This window comes from Otolemur garnettii, unplaced genomic scaffold (genome assembly GCF_000181295.1).
Source record: "Otolemur garnettii isolate 467f Iridium unplaced genomic scaffold, OtoGar3 scaffold00005, whole genome shotgun sequence".
NCBI lineage: Eukaryota > Metazoa > Chordata > Mammalia > Primates > Galagidae > Otolemur > Otolemur garnettii.
The window spans coordinates 19630933-19646602 of NW_003852400.1; the positions used below are offsets into that span (position 1 = coordinate 19630933).

The 15670-nt window shown below is 35.3% G+C and overlaps 1 protein-coding gene across 1 annotated transcript in view; it reads left to right on the plus strand.

Annotated features, from left to right (window-relative positions):
- The window catches only part of AKAP9 (A-kinase anchoring protein 9), a 171481-nt gene that overhangs the window by 52993 nt on the left and 102818 nt on the right, over positions 1-15670 (plus strand). The window contains exons 8-10 of the mRNA XM_023507496.1: positions 1226-3610; positions 8490-8703; positions 11728-11807. Of these exons, the coding sequence (XP_023363264.1) occupies positions 1226-3610; positions 8490-8703; positions 11728-11807 (2679 nt within the window). The remainder of the gene's footprint in view (positions 1-1225; positions 3611-8489; positions 8704-11727; positions 11808-15670) is intronic.

Consider the following 15670-nt stretch of genomic DNA (forward strand, 5'->3'; position numbering starts at 1 on the left):
AAAAAAAAAAAAAAGTTACATATTATTTAAGGTGCTTTCAAGTTCTTCTTGAGTGGGATTTCTCTCTCCTTAAAGTAATTTTACTTATCTACTTATATCTGATCCATTCTGTGGAATTATATTTATTTGTTTTGGGGACTACAGAGGCAATTAAGTAACTAAGCCAGAACTTTGAGCCCTGACTATATTGAAATAATTATGATAACAGTTATGCCTTGGCCACGGCCTGGGTTTAGCCTTATCTCAATTCTAAAATAGGGTGTCAAATAAGAATTAATATCCACAATTTGAATAGCTATCTTAGATATCACTTGAAATTCAGTCACTTAATTATTACATACCCCTAATTTTTTTTTCTTTTTTTTTACTTAAGAGCCCCAACTGAAGTTAAGGCAAACCTATAGAAATCTATACTTGCTGTTGTTGTTTTTCTCTTTTTATAACACTTGACCATGAAAAATGTTCACATCACCAGAACACATGGAAGGAAACTTGATTTATTTTTAAGACATCTTTCTGAAGTGTCTAGATATATAGTATGTAGTACTTTTACTAGTTATAGAAAATACTGGGCCAGGGGTGGTGACAACACACTGGAATCCTAGCTTTCAGGGAAGGCTGAGGCAGGAAGAATGCTCATGGTCAAGAATTTGGGACCAGCCTGAGCAAGAGTGCGACCCTGTCTTTATTAAAACTCAAAAACGTTAGTTTGGTGTAGCACTTTACACCTGTAGTCTCAGCTCCTTTGGAGGCTGAAGCAAGAGGATGTCACTTGAGCCCAGGATTTTGCGCTTGCAGTGAACTATGATGATGCCAGTGCACTATGCTCTAACCAAGGTGACAGAGTGGGATTCTGTCTCAAAAACGGAAAATACTAAAGACTTAGAATGTTGATCAGCTAGTAAGAAAAATGAGAATGTAATGGTTTAGAAACATGTAAGTCAGACTGAATTTTTAAATAAAAATTTTAATCATAGTCATGTAAGAGAAAATTCTTCCCAGAAGACAGAAATTGCTATAGTGTTTGCTCACAAGTGGTGTGAGTACACAAGTTCTGGGTTTCATTATTATCATGGGAAAAATTGAGGGAGAGGCCTGACAATTTTTATAGAATTATGGAAAATGAGGGCTTCTATCATTTGTTTAGTAATAAGATTAAGTGGTAGAAGTTGCCAGGAGCTTAAAATGCCCTTCTTACATTTTCTTTTTTTTTTTCCCCCTAAAGGAACAAGATAAAAAAGTGGAAAACTCAAATAAAAAAGAAATACAGGAAAAAGAGGCAATCATTGAAGAATTAAATACAAAAATAACAGAAGAAGAAAAAAAAACTCTTGAGCTAAAGGATAAAGTAACAGCTACTGATAAATTACTAGGAGAATTACAAGAGCAAGTTGTACAAAAGAACCAAGAGATAAAAAACATGAAATTAGAGCTGACCAATTGTAAGCAAAAAGAAAGACAGTGTTCTGAGGAAGTAAAACAGTTAATGGGGACAGTGGAAGAACTTCAGAAGAGAAATCATAAAGATAGTCAATTTGAAACTGACATAGTACAAAGGATGGAACAGGAAACACAAAGAAAGTTAGAACAACTCCGGGCAGAGCTGGATGAGATGTATGGGCAGCAGATAGTGCAAATGAAACAAGAATTAATAAAACAACATATGTCACAAATAGAGGAGCTGAAAACACAACATAAGGGAGAAATGGAGAATGCTTTGCGGTCTTATCCACATATTACAGTTAATGAAGATCAGATAAAGTTAATGAATGTGGCAATAAATGAACTGAATGTAAAATTGCAAGATACTAACTCTCAAAAGGAAAAACTTAAAGAAGAACTCAGAGTAGTTTTGAGAGAAAAGTCCGATTTACAGAGACAGCTGGAAGACCTTTTTGAAGAACTGAGTTTTTCAAGGGACCAAATTCAGAGAGGTAGACAGACAATAGCTGAACAAGAAAGTAAACTGAATGAAGCACGTAAGGCCCTTAGTACAGTGGAAGATTTGAAAGCCGAAATCGTTTCTGCCTCTGAAGCCAGGAAGGAACTAGAATTAAAACATGAAGCAGAGGTCACAAATTACAAGATAAAACTTGAAATGTTAGAAAAAGAAAAGAATGCTGTATTAGACAGAATGGCTGAATCACAAGAAGCTGAATTAGAGCGTCTGAGAACACAGCTTCTATTTAGTCATGAAGAAGAACTTTCCAAATTGAAGGAAGATTTAGAAATTGAACATCAAGTAAATATTGAAAAACTTAAGGATAACTTAGGCATTCACTATAAACAGCAGATAGATGGCTTACAGAATGAAATGAGTCAAAAGATAGAAACCATGCAGTTTGAAAAAGATAATTTGATAACTAAGCAAAATCAATTAATTTTGGAAATATCAAAGCTAAAAGATTTACAGCAGTCCCTTGTGAATTCAAAGTCAGAAGAAATGACTCTTCAAATCAATGAACTTCAAAAAGAAATTGAAATACTCAGACAAGAAGAAAAGGAAAAGGGTACACTTGAACAAGAAGTTCAAGAATTACAACTTAAAACAGAATTATTGGAGAAACAAATGAAGGAGAAAGAGAATGACCTTCAAGAAAAGTTTGCACAACTTGAAATGGAAAATAGCATTCTTAAAGATGAAAAGAAAGCCCTTGAAGAGATGTTGAAAATATATACTCCTGTTAACCAAGAAGAAAGATTGATTTTCATAGACTCCAGTAAGTCTATGCCCAAAGACTGTAACTGGCAAAAAGAAATAAAAATACTTACAGAGGAAAACGAGGACCTCAAACAACAGTGTATTCAGCTAAATGAAGAGATTGAAAAGCAAAGGAACACTTTTTCATTTGCTGAAAAGAACTTTGAAGTTAACTATCAGGAGTTACAGGAGGAATATACTTGCCTTCTCAAAGTAAAAGATGACTTAGAAGACAGTAAAAATAAACAAGAGTTAGAGTATAAAAGTCAGCTTAAAGCACTTAATGAAGAGCTTCATTTGCAAAAAACAGATCCAACTGCAGTGAAAATGAGGCGTTTTGTGTTTGATGACAAGGCTTTTACAGCAGAACCAGGGGAAACCGGTGAGGTTGTAGAGAAAGACACAACAGAACTCATGGAAAAACTTGAGGTAACCAAGCGAGAGAAATTAGAGCTCTCAAAGAGACTGTCTGATCTTTCTGAACAATTGGAACAAAAACACGGTGAGATTAGTCTTCTAAGTGAAGAAGTTAAATCTTTAAAGCAAGAGAAAGAACAAGTTCTATTAAGATGTAGAGAGCTAGAAATCATAATCAACCATAATAACAGGGCAGAAAATGTAAATGTACATGATGTTCAGCCGAGCTCTTTAATAAATGGAGTAGTGACTGTCACAAGCAGTGATTCTGGAGGATCCGTTTCTAAAATACATAAAGGGTTTGGTGAAGAATCAGAAATAACGTCTACAGATAAACTGCCTTTTGAAAATATGACTGTGAGAAAAGAAAAGCAAGAACAGTTGTTTTTGGATGATTTGCCATCAGTAACAGATGACTCATCACCGTGGGCGAGTGAACCCAGTGAAAATGATCAACTTCAGAGGGAACTCAGTGTACTTAAATCAGAACAGGTATGGTTACTTCTTTATACATAGTAAAGCACAATGAAAACGCATGCTTCAGACTAAGAATCTTCACTTTGATAAACTATAGTTCACATCCTTGTGAGTATTAAAGTGAGCTTGATAATCATGTGGCCTGTTATTTATTTTTCATTAAACATTTATGCTTTTCTTTCAGTTCATCTATATTGTATATTCTCAGCAAATAAAACATAATAATGGTTTCACATTTTCTTTGGAAAGATGAGAGTTTAAATGACTGTGTTGAGAATGTCAGCTTTAGAAAAGTTATTTGATTTCGTACTATTTTGTTGTAATCTTAAAGGTTGGTTTCAGATTGTTTTTATTTTATACTGGTATTTTTAAGTTTCTACAACTAAAAGTGAACTCTTAAGCTTTTTAGTGATTTTTTCGGTTTGGTAATTATGAAATTATCTTTCATTAGGGAAATAAAACATTTAAGTCCAATAGTTTTTTCAAAGTCTTGTTATACCCAAAGGGGAAAATACAATATATGCTTTAAATTCAGTTAAAGAATTATATGTGTATAATGAGTAATACCAGATCACTCTCGACAATTTATATTTACCACATACTGATATTAGTATAGAAGTAACAAGGAAATTCTACTGGGTATCTACAGTATAATGATACTAACCAAAGTTTTATGTGTTTCTCCATTTATATAACAAATATTTATTGAATCTCTTGCAAGGTGTAAGAGCATAGTGACAAAAGGGAAAAGGTTTCTGGTTTTGAACAGCATATATTCTAGTGAGGCAGGCAGATAATGGAATGAGTAATTAGAAATAGTGATAAATTATATGAAGAAATAAAATAAGATAATGTGCTAGAGCAGCAGTTCTCAACCTGTGGGTTGCGATCCACAGGAACTGTATTAAAGGGCCGTGGCATTAGGAAGGTTGAGAACCACTGTGCTAAGGGGGACATGGTGGCAGCAACATTAAATATGGTGGACAAGAAAGGGAATTTCCTGGGGCAATTTTTTGAGGGAAGTGATGTCTGAACCAAGATCTGAGGGAGAGGGTGGAGCCTGCTACATGGGAATTAGAGCAATTTTAAAGACATGCGTAAGTTTGAGGAACAGAGTGAAGGGTGTGCAGTTGAGGTTAGAAAAGGGAAGAATAAAAGAAGAGTTTAAAGAAAAAAGAAGAGAGCAGACCTTGGAGAGCCTTATAGACTTTGTAAGAAGTTTTGATTTTGTTCTAGGTATAGTAGGAAGCCATTGGAAAATTCTCTTTTTATTCGTATTTATGATCTTATGTCACATGTAGAGATATTTTACATATTCAATAGCCTAAATAGAGTCTAGAAATTAAAATTGTTTAACCATTAAAGCCTTGTTAAATGTCTGGGATTGTCTTACATTTGTAATATGTGGTGATTACTCCTAAAAATGTCAAACATCATTTAAATTTTTTAAAAAGCCAAAACTAAATGGTTTTCTGAGAGAATATATATTATCAAAATTAACTCAAATAGAAGTGCAAAACCTGAGTAAACTAATAACCATTAAAGAATTTGTAATAGTTTTCCCGCTGCCCTTTCCTCCAACTAAAAATGGACTGAAACCATTTTACAAGTGAGTCTTATCACCTCTCAAAGTTTGTAATTGCTTAATAAAGTAATAGTAAAGAGGGAGAGGGAAGGAAAGAAGAAAGGAAAGACAGGAGGAAATGAAAAACCAACCAGCCTATTTATTTTCTGAGGCTGGTATAATGTTGACAAAAAGACCTGATGAGAACAGAACAAGAAAATAAAATTATAGACTTAATCTTACTTATGAGTGTGATTGTAGAAATCCTAAAAAAAAGCTAGCAAACTATTCCAAGAATGGAAGAAAAAGTCAACATCTGAAAAATCTATTGATGTAATTTCAGCATTCATATGTATGAGGAAAAACCCCATATAATCATTTTAATACATGCTGGAAGGAATCCATAAAAACATAACAACTCATAATTTTTTTTAAAGGAAATCAAGAGTAGAAGGGAAACTTCTTAACTATGATTATGTTTTTCTTTTTCTTTTTTGAGATAGCGCCTCAAGCTGTCTCCCTGGGTAGAATGCTGTGGCATCACAGCTCACAGCAACCTCTAATTCCTGGGCTTAAGCAATTCTCTTGCCTCAGCCTCCCAAGTAGCTGGGACTACAGGCGCCCACCACAACACCCAGCTATTTTTTGGTTATAGTTATCATTGTTGTTTGACAGGCCCAGGCTGGATTCAAACCTGCCAGTGCTGGTGTATGTGACTGGCACCATAGCTGCTTAAGCTATAGGGGCCGAGCCTGTGATAATGTTTTTCATTAAAAATACTCAGCAGATAACATTTCTAATGGTGAAACTTAGAAGCATTCTCATTAAAAGCAAGTGGAGGACTAGGATTCCCACCACTAACTTTACTTTGTCAACATTATTTTATAGTTTCTAGCTAATAGAATATGACAAGAATAAGAAATGGAATAAAGGCTATGAATGAAAGAGACAAAACTTTAAACCCCACACAATTATGTTCTGAAAATTACAAATCACTGAAGCACATTAAGACCTGATTATATGATAATATACACCTTGTTTATAGTGGAAAAATATGAAGTTAAAAAAAAGTCAGTTCTCCCCACATTAATCTGCACATTTCGATGTAGTTCGAATCAAAATTCTGAAATTTTTCACGTCTTAAAAAACTAATTCTAAAATTGGTGTAGAAAAGGAACTATCTGGGAATAGCCAAGATAGTCTTAGAAAAATGTATTATATCTGATATTAAGACTTAGTACTACAAAGTCATGGTAGACAGTATGCTTCCATGTGGGCTAGACGGACCAGTGGAACATAATAGATAGCCAAGAAACATATCCAAATGCATGTGAAATTTGGAATGTAGTAAGGAGGCCCTACAAATCGGCATTCCAGCCACTTTTCTAGGTACTGCTGATATATTAGTAAACAAAAATAGGCAATAAAGAATAAATCTTATATTTTAGAGGAGTTAGATGGACATTAAATTTAAAGAAAGACAGAAAAATGTATAATGTGTCAGATGGTAGTAAGTACTGTGAAGAAAATTAAAATATGGTTCTGAGGCCAGAGACCCACCAGAGGTGAGTGTGGGTTCTTTTTCATATGTGTGGGGTAGGTCAGGGAAGACGACTCTGGCGAGGTGATACCTGAACAGAGACTTGAGTGAAATGAAAGAACAAGCCATATGAGGAAAAAAAATTTATAGTATTCAATTATTGCTTTCAGGACACCTGGCTTTTGATACTGGGGATGGGATGGGGAGTTAAGAAATTAGAGCCTACCTTTAGGAAAAAAATAACTGCAAGTTGCTTAAAGACATACACACAAAAAGAAACAGGATCTTGACAAAGGGAAGCACTTTCAATGAAGCATCTTTAAAAAGTACAGGAAAAGATTAATAAATTTGGTTATTTTTATAAGTAATACCATAAAACAAATTTAATCACAAGGACCAGATATTTGCCACATATATTAAAAATATCAAGAAGAAGTAAAAATGGATAGAAGATATGAACAGTTAGGTATCTCAGAATAGAAAACCAAAATAACCATGAAGAGGTACTTTGAACCATACAAATTGAAACAATAGTAAAGTTGCACTTTCTAACCATCAGGTTGGTGAAATAAGTCTGATAACAAAATACGTGATGAAGATGTAGGGCTGTGAGTATTCTTAAATTCTGAGAGCAGTGTAAGTAAGGGCTGTTCTGTAAAAAATAATGTGGGAAAATCTAATACATTTTAAAATCTACGTTATGATGTGGTTCTCAAAATGTAGTCCCGTGATCAACAGTATCAGGATCACTTGGAAACAAGCAGAATTCAAATTCTCAGGCCCCACCTAGACCTCCTATATCAGAAACTCGGGAGGAGGGGGCCGGGAACCTGCTTTAATAAGCACTCTAAGTAATTCTGATCCATACTAAAGTTTGAGAACTTTAAAGTTGAGAAAACACTACTAGAGAAGTACAAGCACATTTGTCTTAAGGGGAGAGGTGTATATATACACACACATGTATATGTGTGTATATATATATATTTTTTTTTTTTTAAGTGCACACGAACTTTATGGCCACGCTGTGTGTGTCTGTGTGTGTGTGTGTTTAGTGTAGCATTTTTTGAAATATCCAAAATTTAGAAATAATTCAGCTATCTTTCCAAAAAGAAAATGGACAAATTGTGGTATATATGCTATACTACAGTTAAAATAAATTCACTTATATCTTTGGATAAATCTGAGGCATAGTGAATGAGAAAAGCAGTTCGTGTTTATTGTATAACAAAATATAATGCATTATTTATATATGTTGAGAAGTAATAGTATGAGAAATGAACTGGACTTGTATCACATTTTTGATAATGGTTGCCTATGGGGAAGGAGTAAATGAGAACTTTGTAGATTATGTTTTGTCTATAATGTTTCCTTCCTAAACCAAAAAAGAGATATGTAGGGAGGAGGGGAATAAAGAAAAATAAGGCAAAGTGTTAGTATTTCTTAATTTCGGTTGTAAGTATGTAAGTGTTCATAACATTACTCTTTTCATTTCTCTGCATTTAAAATATTTTAAAACAAAAATCAAAAATAAGTCCTACTATCTATACCAAATATCAGAATTTACTATGAACTTGAGGTAATGAAGATGTTGTGCCACTTTCATTGTAAAAGACAAGTGTATCAATGCAATGGAATGAGGAGAAAAAAATTAGACTTCAGATCTCTTATATGAATTTTTAAACTGTCATTTCATGTATATTCTCCTTTATAGTCAGTATATTCCATGAAACAGAAGTTAATTATTTGATGTGTAATTTTAAAATTTTCTAATGTTTATATTTACTTTTAAGAATGATTTAAGGCTACAAATGGAAGCTCAACGCATATGCCTCTCTCTGGTTTATTCAACTCATGTGGATCAGGTTCGTGAATATATGGAAAATGAAAAAGATAAAGCTCTAAGCAGTCTGAAAGAGGAGCTTATTTCTGCTCAAGACGAAAAGATCAAGGAACTTCAGAAAATACACCAGTTAGAGCTACAGAATATAAAAACACAAGAAACAGGTAAATGGTTTCTGACTTTTAAATACCGTGAAGCTAATAAGTATCAATTAGAGCCCATAGAGGAAAATAATTTACATATCCAGTCCTGGATTCATTTGCTTATATAATGCCTGGATGTTCATTTAAATACTTGAGAAAGCTAAAATCATTGACTCATTTTCTCATATGAAGTCACACTTCATCAGGAAAGCATATACAGGGTGGCCGTAAAGTTTGTGTGCACGTAAATGTTATGGCCACCTTGTATAAAACAAACTGCCTATTTCTCTAATAGAAGAATAAACAGGCTCGGCGCCTATAGCTCAGCCGGCTAAGGCGCCAGCCACGTACACCTAGGGTGGCGGGTTCGAATCCCCAGCCCGGACCCGCCAAAACAACAATGACGGCTGCAACCAAAAAATAGCCGGGCGTTGTGGCGGGCGCCTGTGGTCCCAGCTACTTGGGAGGCGGAGGCAGGAGACTCGCTTGAGCCCAGGAGTTGGAGGTGGCTGTGAGCGTGATGCCACGGCACTCTACCCAGGGGGACAGCTTGAGGCTCTGTCTCAAAAAAAAAAAAAAAAAGAAGAATAAACAAAAAGAATGGGAGAAGAAAGGAGAAAAGTGTAGTGCTTTCTGACAGGTTTAGTAGGGTGAGGTGGTGGTGGGCACGTGTAGCTGGAATTTTAAGGAAGGTTGCAGTTCAGTACATCTGTTTTTGAGAATAGAGAATACAAAGTATGTAGGAAAGTATAAAGCTGGAGAGATTGGTAAGAGCTTAAACAGTAAAAGTGTTATGTACTCTGAATAAAGCTTATTTAAGTTCTAGGCCAGGGGTCCTCAAACTTTTTAAACAGGGGGCCAGTTCACTGTCCCTCAGACCATTGGAGGGCCAGACTGCAGGCCCCGGGACAAGTCGGCTGCTAAGCAGGTCAGGCAGCAACGGCAAAAACACCCGGCAGGCCAGATAAATGTCCTAGGCGGGCTGCATGTGGCCCGTGGGCCGTAGTTTGAGGACGCCTGTTCTAGGCTATTGATGATAAGACCTACTACAGGATTTTAAATAGCAAGATTTTTACTTGCTATTAGTAACATAGTAAGATTTTTACTTAAGATGACACCATTGGCGTGGGTTGGGAGAAGTGAGATTAGTGATGGGAAAACAGGTCTGCAACTTTGGGAGTAATGCCAATAAATGAGATATTGCACTAAGAGTCAGTGAAGATGGAAAGGAAAGTTAAGTTTAAGAAGTAGGCTCTAGTCTCCAGCTAATATTAGCAGTAAAAATGGGAGGAATTAAGAATGATCGCCAAATTTCTAACTTGGGTAACTAAATTGAGGATAGTCCAGTCACAAAGAGGACAAGGAACAGATTTGTGGGAAAGATAATAAATTCCGTTTGGACAATATTGAATAAGAATACCTATTGACATTGAAAAAGAAATGTCCAGTATGCAGTTGAACATAGAAGTATGAAACTGAGGAGAGAGCAGTGGGTTCTAGATAAAAGATTTAGAATCAACATGGAAGTTATCTGAGATGAGAGAGAGAGAACCAGAAGACTTAAGATGGCACCATGGGAAGCAGCAACGTTTAGAGGACCTACAGTTGAAGAAAAGGAACCTGTTTATGAACTAGTTATAATTAACTTTTATCTTTAATAGATTATAGATGATGATAGATAGATAATAGATTATAGATAATAGATTATTTCATCACACAGTTAAAGAACAAGGCTTCTTGGGTTTAGGGTAGCTCGAGGCCTCTACTTTTGCCTATGGGAATGAGGAGGTTTTTAAGTTTTTCCAATGAAATTTCTCTATTGAGCAGAGTAAGAAGTTAAGAGAGGCTGGAACAAGAATACCATACTTTTTTTTTTTTTTTTTTTTTTGAGACGGAGCCTCAAGCTATCTCCCTGGGTAGAGTGCCATGGCATCATGCTCACAGCAACCTCCAACTCCTGGGCTCAAGCGAGTCTCCTGCCTCAGCCTCCCAATTTGCTAGGACTACAGGCGCCCGCCACAACACCTGGCTATTTTTTGGTTGCAGCCATCATTGTTGTTTGGCGGGCCCGGGCTGGGGATTCGAACCCGCCACCTTAGGTGTATGTGGCTGGCGCCTTAGCCGCTTGAGCCACAGGCGCCGAGCCAAGAATACCATACTTTTTCACATTAGGAGTTTTGGAGTTTGAATTTACTAGAATTTTAAACATGTATTATTTTAATTCATATCTTCAAATAGTCTATCCAGTGTTTTTTAAACTACAAGTCAATTAATGGATCTATTGATGAGTCATAAAGTCAGTTTAGTGAGTAATGACTAGCATCTTCTTTTTAAAATATAAATAGAAGAGTAGAGGGCTGAATGGCATGGCTCATGCCTATAATCCAAGCAGTCTAGGAGGCCGAGGTATGAGGTTGCTTGAGTTCAGGAGTTTGAGACCAGCTTGAGCAAAAGCGAGTTTCCATCTCTACAAAAACAGATAAATTAGCCAGGCATGGTAGCATATGCATCTGTAGACCTGCCTCCTTGGGAGGGTGAGGCAGGAGGATTGCTTAAGCATAGGAGTTAGAGGGTCCAGTGAGCTGTGCGTGCACTGTAGTACCTGGACTGAACTCTAGTCCAGGCAACAGAGGGAAGGGCAAGACACTGTGTCAAAAAAATAAGAAAGAAAAAGAAAAAATTAAAAGGAAAGTAGGACAGAAAACACTGCATTACATAGCATGCAAGAAAAGTAAATACTGATTATTGAAATTTTAATTTCAGTTTTACATGGGTGTATATAATAGTTTATGATACTTCTTATGTTGGGTTATAGTATAAAAAGAGATTGAAAGTCACTGCCTTATAACGTCTTGTGGAATAGAATTTGAAAAATCTTACAGTATTCTGAGACAGTTAACATTGAGCAATGGAAAATAACTTTGAAAGAAATAAAGAATTTAAAACTAACCTTATTGCAGGAAAGCTTTTAGTTGATATGTAGGGTTAAATATGGTAATAGTACTTAAATATTTAAATTGAACATCTTAATGCATTATCTTTTAGGTGGTAAAGCAAAGCCTTTACAGACGCTCATTGGAAAACTTCAAAATGCAGTGTCTGAAGAATATTCTAGTTTTTCACAGGTAAGATTACTTAAAAAGTACTTTTAGACAAGTGCTAAATTTTAAGCTGCTACTAATTTGATGAGCAGATTATCTAACCTAGTTTTTTTCACTATCTTACTGCAGAACAGCACTTAGAATTCAGAGGGTTTTTTTGTTTGTTTGTTTTTTGCTTGTATGAAAGATCTTTATTGGTGGGGCAGGGAGGCTGCAGAGCAGCACCAAGAAGGAGAGAAAAGGGGAGAAAAAGTAGAGAAAAAGAGGAGAGCGAAGAGGAGAGTGAGGAGGAGAGAGAGTAAAAGCAAAGCCCACTTGTATATAGGCTCGATTAGGGGAAGTCTCGGAATGATGACAGGATGGTAGAGAATTCAGAGTTTTAACTTTAAATGAACATTTACAAATTTCCTGATAATCTGTTTGTAACAAAAGATATTCAGATATAAATTATCTCATCAATAGAACAGACTAGTTGTTGATGTTGCTGAAGATGAGTTACTTAATTCTTCTGTGTCTCAGTTTCTTCATCTGTAAATTGAATATTCATGTAATTGACAATATAGTTTAACTTTTAAGCAGATCACAAGAAATATGAAGAAATAGTATCAGTAAACAGTTTATTTTTTAAATTTCAAAGTTGATTATGTCTATTTTTAGTTGCATGAGGGTAAAAGGTAAAAGTTATTCGCAGAACTTACCAAATGGTTATGGGGCATGTGTTTTGTTCTTTTTTTTTTTTTTTGAGATATGGACTCATTCTTCTGCACAGATTGGAGTACAGTCATGTCATCATAGCCTTGCTGTGTAACATCCAACTCCTGGGCTCAAGGGATTTTCCTGCCTCAGATCCCAAGTAGCTAGGACTACAGGCCTGTGCCACCAGGCCCAACTAATTTTCTTACTTTTATTTTTTGTAAAAACAAGATTTCACTATGTTGTCCAGGCTGGTCTCAAACTCCTGGCCTCAAGCAATCTTCTTACCTTGGCCTCCCAAAGTGCTGAGGTTACAGGCATTAGCCGCTGCACCCAACTTACATGTGTCTTATTTATTTATTCATTTGTTCTTTATGTTTATTCTTCATTTACTTTTTAATTTCAGCTTAATATGGAGTACAAACAACTAGATTACAATATTTGCATTTGTTAGGTAGAGTCCTTGTTATAGTTGTGTCCTGTACCCAAAAGATGTGCCATACACCCTTACATTGTGCCCATTGAGTGGGAACACACCAATCTCCTCCCTCTCTCACCCCTTCTCCATCCAACTTGAATTGAATTGCGTTTTTCTCTAATGTGGGCCTGTATTAGATTGTCTGCTGGCTTCATATTAGTATTTAGTACATTGGATATTTGCTTTTCTGTTCTTGTGATACTTTACTAGGAAAAATTTGTTTCAACTCCATCCAAGTTAATAAAAAATATGTAAAGTCTCCATCCTTTTATGGCTGAATAGTATTCCATGATATACATATACCACAGTTTGTTAATCTGTTCCTGGGTTGATGGGCGTTTAGGTTGTTTCCACATTTTGGCAGTTGTAAATTGAGCTGTGATAAACAATCCAATGCAAATGTCCTTATGATAAAATGATTTTTTTTCTTTTGAGTAGATACCTAGTAATGAGATTGTGGGATCAAATGGAAAGTCTAATTTGAGTTGAAGATTCTCCATACTTCTTTCCAAAGAGGCTGTAGTAGTTTACATTCCTACCAACAGTGTAAAAGTGTTCTCCTCTCTCCAAATCCACACCACTGTCTGCAGCTTTGGGACTTTGTGATGTGAGCTATTCTCACTGGGGTTAGGTGATATCACAGGATAGTTTTGATTTGCATTTCTCTCATTATTAGGGATAGTGAGCATTATTTCATGTTTGTTAGCTATTTTCTTACTCAGAGATGTTTCTGTTCATGTCTCTTGCCCAGTGATGGATGAGATTGTTGGCTTTTTTCTGTTGATTAATGTGAGTTCTCTATACATTCTAGTTATTCTAGATTCTAGTATAAGCCTTTGTCAGATTCTTAACATGCAAATATCTTTTCACTTTCCTTAGCTGTGCAGAAGCTTTTCAGTTTAATTAAATCCTATTTAATTAAGTCCATTTTAATTAAGTTTATTTTTATTGTTGCAGTTGCCCTGAAATCTTTGTAAAATCTTTCCCAAGGCCAACATCCTCAAGAGTTTTTCCCACATGTTCTTCTATGTCTTAGATTTAAATCTTTTATCCATCTTGAGTCAATTTTTATAACTGGAAAGTGCAAGTCAAAATTCCATCTTTTACATGTGGTTATCCAGTTCTCCCAGCACCGTTTATTGAATAAGGATTCTTTTTCCCAGTTTATGCTTTTGTTTGATTTATCAAAGATCAGATGGCTATAAGAAACTGATTTTATCTCTTGGTTAAATCTGTTCAGTTCCATATGTCTATGTCTATATTTTTGTGCCAATACCATGGTGTTCTGATTATTGTGGACTTGTAATATAGCCTAAAGTCTAATGGAGTGATGCCTCTGGCTTTGTTTTTATTACTAAAAATTGCCTTAGCTATGTGGGGTTTTTCTGGTTCCATATGGAACAAAGAACTATTTTTTCCAGTTCTTCAGATTATGATATTGGTATTTTAATGGGGATTACATTAAATCTATAGATTGCTTTGGGTAGTATAGACATTTTAACAATGTTAATTCTTCCCAGCCATGAGCATGGTATGTTCTTGCATTTGTTAATGTCTTCTGTTATTTCTTTTCTTAGGGTTTCATAATTCTCTCTGTAGAGGTACTTCACCTCTTTTTTTAGGTATATTCCTAAGTATTTGATTTACTTTGAAGCTACCATGAAGTGAATTGAGTCTTTGATTAGCTTCTCAATGTGGTTACTATTGGCATATACAAAAGGCTACTGATTTGTGGACATTTATTTTATACTCTGAGATGTTACTGTATTTCTTGATCATTTCCAGGAGTCTTGTAGTTGAGTCTCTGGGGTTCTCTAAATATAAGATTATATCATTGGCTTTGGATGCCCTTTATATCCTTCTCTTACCTGATTGCATTGATTAGAACTTCTAGCACTATGTTGAATAGTAGTGACAATAGAAGACATCCTTGTTTGGTTCCAGTTCTAAGTGGAAAAGCTTTCAGTTTTACTCCGTTGACTATGGTACTGGTTATGGATTTGTCATAGATGCTTCAGTCATTTTAAGAAATGTGCCTGTCTTTTTAAGTGTTCTTCTTAGAGAAGAATGCTGAATTTTATCAAATGCTTTTTCTGCATCAATTGCGAGGATCATATGGTCTTTGTTTTTGCTTCTTTTGATATGATGGATTACATTTATGGATTTGTGTATATTAAACCAGCCTTGCATCTCTGGGATGAAGCCTATTTGATCATGATAAATAACTCTTTAAATGTGTAGCTGCGGTCTATTAGCTTAGATTTTGTTGAGTATTTTTGCATTGATATTCATTAGTGAAATTGGTCTGTAATTTCCCTTTTTAGTTGGGTCCTTTTCTGGTTTTGGTAACAAGGCGATGTTTTCTTCATAAAATGTGATAGAGGAGATTCCTTCCTTCTCCATGTTTTGGAATAGGTTCTGTAGTATAGCTACAGGTACTTCTTTACAGGCTTGATAGAATTCTGGTATGAAGCCATCTGGTTTATGGCTTTTTTTTCTTGAAAGATTTTTATTGTTTCTTTGATCACAGTGCTTGATATTGTTTTGTTCAAGAGATCTGCTTCTTCCTTAAGTCTAGGGAGATGGTATGATTCCAGGTAGTGGTCCATTTCCTCTATGTTGTAAAATTTCTGGATGTAGAGTTTCTTGTAGTATTAAGAGATAATTTCTTGTATCTCTATGGTGTTTGTTGTTACTTCCCCTTTTTTGTTTCTGG